Source organism: Zonotrichia albicollis, chromosome 28 (assembly GCF_047830755.1).
Source record: "Zonotrichia albicollis isolate bZonAlb1 chromosome 28, bZonAlb1.hap1, whole genome shotgun sequence".
Taxonomy (NCBI): Eukaryota; Metazoa; Chordata; class Aves; order Passeriformes; family Passerellidae; genus Zonotrichia; species Zonotrichia albicollis.
Genome location: NC_133846.1, coordinates 3,178,979 through 3,185,383, shown reverse-complemented (window position 1 = coordinate 3,185,383; position 6,405 = coordinate 3,178,979). Strand labels below are relative to the sequence as shown.

Genomic DNA, 6,405 nt, shown 5'->3' with positions numbered 1-6,405 from the left:
TGTAGTTAATGCCTCCTGTTGCACAGCACTCATCAAACCTTCCTATGGCCAAGGAAGGTTTTATTTATTTATTTATTAAATTAATATTTATTTATTACATAAACATTATTTATATAATATTATATAAGCATTATGTATATACTTATTTTCTGTTTCACAAAAAGGAGCTGGAGAATGGAGTTAATGCCTCCTACTGCACAGCACTCATCAAATATTCCTATGGCGAAAGAAGGTCTTATTTATTTATTAAATTACTATTATTTATATTATTTATTTTTTAATTTATTTATTATTATTTATTAACTAATCATTTCTATAATATTTATTTTCTGTTTCACAAAAAGGAGCTGGAGAATGTAGTTAATGCCTCCTGTTGCACAGCATTTATCAAACCTTCCTATGGGCAAAGAAGGTTTTATTTATTTATTAAATTATTATTATTTATATTATTTATTATAACTTTAATAAAGGTTTTATTTATTTTTAAAATTATTTATTATTCTTTATTATATAATCATTTATATAATATTTATTTTCTCTGTTTCACAAAAAGGAGCTGGAGAATGTAGTTAATGCCTCCTATTGCACAGCATTTATTAAACATTCCTATGGCCAAGAACGGCTTTATTTATTAAATAAATATTTATTATGGAAATATTATTACATAATATTTCTTTATGATCTGTGTTTCACAGAAAGGAGCTGGAGAAGGGAGCTGAAGTGTTCCCGTTGCTTGCTTACCTTTAACACCAGAAGGGAGAATGCAGCTCTCAAGCTTTAATAGTTCCCCAACATTTTCCTCAAGACATTAAATTAAAAATAATAAACAAGAATAATAAACAAGAATAATAAACAAGGGCACTGTGGTCCTGGACAAACTGATTTTGTTACTCCTCTGTTTAATTCCTGTTTCAGGGGAGTTGGTGCTCAGACAGCTGACACAGCAGGAGTGATTTCACCAATTTGCAGGAATTTTATTTGGAACAAACCCCACAGCAGTTTTAGAGCTGGATGCAAAGTCTGATTTAAAATGCAGGCAGACATTTCATTGCACGGCAGCTGCAATTTTGCAAACAGCAAGCTGACAACTTTGAGTTCCTCTCGTGGAGTTTCCTTGGCAGGGAGAGGCTGCAGGGCTGTGGGTGGGCTGTGCAGTGAAATCAGGCACTCACAGATGATTCAGCGCTCAGCCTGTGCCAGTCTGATTGCTCAGAACCTCCTGCAGCCACACAGAATTTCTGCTCTCCTCATTCAGCCCCTCCCCAGAGGGGAACAAACACAACACAGAGAGGTTCCAGCTGCCCCAGAGCTGGGATGTTCTCCAGGAGGGGCACAGGACACTGTCCCCAAACTGTCACCACGGCCCCTGTGAGTGTGCCCAGGGAAAGGTGCTGCTTTGAGATGTGCCATGGAACAGGATGTTCCTTCTCTCAGTGCTCTTTTGATAGGAGTTTGCTCAGAACTTCAGAAATTAGGTTTGTCCTTCAGAAATTCCAGTTATTACTGATTTTCTCCTCCAACTCCTCTCTCAGTTGCGTCCATGGAGTAGATCTGTGTAATATTGGACACAAATATTTGTGAAGTTGCTTTAATAATTTGTATATAAAATTCTGGAGGGATGCAAAACTCTCTTTACAGCTGAGTCCTGATATCTCAGGTACCAAATTTCATAGAATCCCAGAGTGGTTTGGTGTGGAAAGGATCTTGAAGCTTATCTCATCCCATTCTGATATTCAGAGTTCATCCCACCACTAGAAGAATGCCATTTTTGGGATAATTCCCTGTCTGTGTCATTAAGAGCAGGAAAATCCTAGTTAAAACATATTAAAAAACACTCTAGTACAAATTTTTAAAAAGGAGTTGTACTTTAAATCTATCCAGTTGTGACTTGGAGATACTTTTTGTTTGGGAAAGTTTAGGAGAATTTTTTCTTGCAGTCAAGGAAAGTTGAGGAGAGTAAGGAGAAATTTTTCTTGCAGTCAAGGACTTGCTCTTTGTCAGCCTGTAACAATATCAACTTTTACCACCACAAATTACAGGTATATCTTTTTTTAACCAAAGAGATTTTATTTTTCTAGGCAACAAAAGAGAAACATCCAAGCAGTGATAGTGACACGTTCTCCCTCCAAGGGAACTGATTCTCTGGTAGCAAATTCCCAATGCAAACATAATCTAGCAAAGCTCAACACTCTGGATTAAATAAAGCTCATTTTTCAAATACTGCAACTGAGAAATACCAAAAAAAAAAAAAAAATAAAAATGTTTCACACACTTAGAGAAATCCAAAGCTAAAATCTAAAGGTTGCTCCCCAAAGTCAAGGCAGACAATAAATATGGATCTTCCACTTGTGTTTCAGACACCTGGTGCACCTCTCTGAGGTAGGTATTGTGTCCATGTGGCAGATGGCAAAGGGGAGGGTCAGCTCCGTGTCCCAGGGTGTCCCTGCTGCCCTGGGACAGGCAGAGCACACCTGGGGCTTGCCAGTCCCTTGGTCTCGTTCCTAGCCAGTATTTCAGCTCCAGGAGCTCTAACACAGTGTCATCTTCAAGTTCCTTTGAGCTGTCAGGTATTTCTGGAGGGTTTTAAGCATCAGCTTCTACAGGGCTGGGTTCAATGTTGGGTTTTGGGGGGGGTTTATCTTCTTTTCCTAATGACAGGCTAAAAGCAGAGTGGGGTTTAACACTGGAAGCTAAGTGGCTTTCTATAGGGAACTCCTACCAGTGCTAATGTGTGTTTTAATACTGAATTAAAAACAAACCCAGGCCACAGTGCTCTGGGTGATCCTAGAGCTGTTGAATTATTCATGCCTTAATTCAGCAAAGCACTTAAGTAATTCTGTTCTTTCTTCTGTAAAACCCTCCTGTATTTCAAGATCTCTGCTGAGAACCAGAAATGGGATTTTAGCAGAAAAGGTGATGTGGCTGCACCAGTTTGGTGGGGTGCCTGAGGGAACAGAGCCCTTTCAAACTGGGTTTTAGGTTAAACCCACGTGGGGTTTATTTCTGCCTCAGTCTGAGGATGCTCCTTCTTGTTCCCCAGTCTAAAAGTGCAAGGAAGGTCACTCAAAACAGTAACAGAAGAATGGCAGGCAAAGGATATTTTAAAATTCAAGAAATAAGGATGTGTTGCAGGCATTTCAAATTCAAAAAAAAAAAAAACAACATAAATCCCCTTCAGTAATATGCACCTTTACAGCACCTTTTAAAAGCCCTCAAAAGCACTTGCTGTTAAGCTTCACAACCCCACTGTGAGGTAAAATAATTCCAATTAAACCTTAAATTTCACCTTCCCTGATTCTGAACAGTCCAAGGAGTGGGGAACTTTCCCCAGCTTATTTTCATCTGAATATTCAGCTGTGATACTTCATTATCACAATGAAAGTCTTGCTACTCCACAGTCAGTGGTGACAAATCAAACACATTAAGGCAGAAAGCAGATGGAATTTCAAGCCTCCCTTCTGGCTCTGGCCTTCAGAGGGCAAAAAACTTTTTACCAGCAAAGAGTGAGAACTCAACCTTAAAGTGCTCATTCACAGTATTTGGAAACTGGAACAGCTTAGTAACACCATGGCCTTAATTGGCTCTACTCAAGTAAAATATTCAATGTATTCATTAACAGATGCAAATGAAGTCACTTCCCTAACTAGTCACTTCCCTCTTGCAGGAATTCCCAATGCTATTATGAAGAAGAATCCCAAGTATTCCAGGCAACATGCTTATGCTCTGATGCAGTGTAAACACCAGGGGGTTCAGAGTTATTTTTCAAGCAACTAAAAACTACCTACGGAGGATTAATAAGTTTTATTCAACACTTATCCATCTACTCATTAATTTAAAGGCTACCTTAAAGCTTAGAGGCCATTGCTTTCCCTAAAGGTCTCAGCACACAAACTACACAGGCTATTCCTGATGGTACAGGGCAGCTCAGAGATCCTTTTGCCACTACAAATTGTATTTTTGATATTGTACTTGGTATTTCCATTATAAATCATGCACCACACGAGCAGTTTCCCCTCTGAGAGCTGCTCATACGTGCAGAGCCCAATTCTCAGTGTGAGTGATGCTGATATGTGTGTTTGCCAAAGCCTCAGATTAACTGAATTCCTATGAAAATGTACAATCAGCACCTCAGAGGTGGATTTTACAGCAGTGTTGGTGTAAAATCCTGGCTGAGGATTTTACAGCAGTGTTGGACAAGCCTGGCTGTGCCTGTCTGCTCACACATACACACACACACAGAAGGTGATGCAATCGAGGTGTGGCTGCCACTGTCCACCACCAGCCCAAGTGCCATCCCTACTCCCAATCCCCTACTCCCAAACCTGCGCGTTGGCCACCATGAAGTTAATTTAGTTAATTAGTTAATAAGCTTTTCAAGCTCTGTGAACGGAATTTTATGATTACAAACAGCTTATCTGGGACTCCAGAATCTGATTCCAGAGCGCTGAGGTAGTCGATGGCATCCTCCTCGTGCTGCTGAGAGAGCTCACACCTCCCCAAAGTTGGTGTGTCCGGTCTCCCTGGCGTGCTCCCTGGCCTCCAGCTGCCCCGTCAGTCCCTTCTGGCACACCATGCAGCGCAGGGCGAAGCGATTCACATCCGTGAACTGCCTCTTCCTGCGCGCTTCATCCGCCAGCTCCAGAGCCTGGGCCAGCACCACGTCATCGCTGCTGGGGAAGATGGTCTGGGGAGGAAGGTCCGAGGAGGGCAGGCGGCGCTCCAGCGGGTCGTAGTGGATGCCGTCGTAGATGAGCAGCACGCGCTTGCTGTAGCCGGCGTCCTCGCCGAAGCGGTCGATGCGCACGGTCTGCGTGTCCACCACGCAGATCTCGCACTGGTAGAACTTGGAGAGGATGGAGACCTCGATGGCTCCTCCCCAGGTCTCCTCCCTGCGGATCCAGTCACAGTATTCCCGGTTGGTTTTGCCCAGCACGGCCTCGCAGTACGACTCGGGGTCGCTGGCCACGATCTGCGCAATGAGGTTGCGCATCTCAGGCGCGCAGCCGGGGTCGTACACGCCGCCCTCCACCACGTAGAACACGCTGGTGAACAGGCAGGAATTGTCTGCTGGCACCACCCTCCGGACCAGCACGGGCACGGCTTCCCTCACAGGCTGGGACATCGCTTTTTTGGCCACCACCGGCGAGCCGGGCTCGGGTTTGGATGTGTCCTCTTCCACTATCAGAGTGTCACCTGCCACACAGGAGGAGGGACATAAAGGGGGAACTTAAAGCTGGTGCTGCTCCTCCAGCATAACAACACAGCCGTGCTGGCATTGCTGAGAGTCACAGAAGAGAATCACAGAATAGTCTGAGGTATTAAACATCACCCTGGAAGGGACAGGGACACTTTCCACCAGCCCAGGCTGCTCCAAGCCCGGTCCAGCCCGACCTCGCCCGTTTCCCCCAGCTCGGTATCCCGCCGGGAAACAGCCTCGCCCAACAGCCGCCGGCACCACAACGGTCCCCGCGGGACTCACCTGGCCTGGCCCGGACCCCGTCCCCTCCAGCCCCGCCGCTTCTCCCTCCGGACCCCCGCGACGCAGCCAAAGCACCGGCGGCGAGCAGGAAGCGCTGCCGAGCCGGGCGCTGACGCCTCCCCCGGGAGCAGGAACCGGCCCGACCGCCGGTTGATGAGGGGCGTGTGTGCCATGGCCTCTTTAATTAACGTAATTACAGCCGGCGGGGCGGCAGAGCCCTCAGAGCGCCGCCCGCCTCCCTTCTCCCTCCGCCCCCCGGGGCCCTCACCCGAGTGGATGCCGAGCTCGCCCAGCCGCCGCTCGCCGTCGCTGAGGTCGAGGCTGCGCGGCGGGAAGCCGAGCAGGAGGCGCTGGGCGGGCGCGGGCACTCCGGTGAGCGCGGCGAGCGCGGCCTGCATGTCGCGGAGGCGGGAGTGCGGCGACAGCCCCGGCAGCGCGTGCGAGCCGCTCCGGGCCTTGCAGCGCAGCCGCAGCATCCTCGGGGCCGCCGCCGCACCGGCCACCGCCGCTTCCGCTTCCGGCCCGTGCCCGCCCCGCTCTCGCGAGAGCACGCCGAGTCCCACCCCCCCCGGCAACCCCAGCAAGCGGCCAATCAGAACACTCTCGGCGGCCGTTCATTTGCATAGCGCCGTTTATTTGCATAGCGCGCGGCTCATTTGCATAGAGCCTGTGTCATAAGTATGGCACGCCGGGTGTCTGATTTGCATACAGCGGTGACACCGCCCACTTAATTTGCATGAGCCGGGCACCTCCTTGCCATCTCATTTGCGTCGCCGTGATTTTCTGTCCCCTCCCTTCCGCGACGATTACCTCCTATTTGGTTTGCATAGCCCGCCTGAATTGGCATAAAGGCGCGAGCTCCTCTCCCGTCATCACCGCCCATCTCATTTGCATGGCTCTCGTGCTCCGCTTCCCCTCTCGCCCCG

General features: G+C 47.6%; 1 protein-coding gene across 1 annotated transcript; it reads right to left on the bottom strand.

Moving 5' to 3' along the window:
• Positions 1-671: 671 nt before the first annotated feature.
• Positions 672-6,029, bottom strand: YOD1 (YOD1 deubiquitinase). Its single transcript, XM_074528399.1, has 2 exons — positions 5,748-6,029; positions 672-5,193 (listed from the first exon to the last, which is right to left on the bottom strand). Exons 1-2 carry the CDS (start codon positions 5,953-5,955, stop codon positions 4,487-4,489), a joined length of 915 nt encoding a protein of 304 aa, XP_074384500.1. The 5' UTR covers positions 5,956-6,029; the 3' UTR covers positions 672-4,486.
• Positions 6,030-6,405: the final 376 nt, after the last annotated feature.

Bases quoted from the DNA above. Each gene is read 5' to 3' on its own strand.
- YOD1 (XM_074528399.1), bottom strand. From the start codon at position 5,955: ATGCTGCGGCTGCGCTGCAAGGCCCGGAGCGGCTCGCACGCGCTGCCG. The intron at 5,194-5,747 runs GTGAGGGCCCCG...CCTGTGTGGCAG, and splicing joins CGAGCTCGGCATCCACTCGG to GTGACACTCTGATAGTGGAA.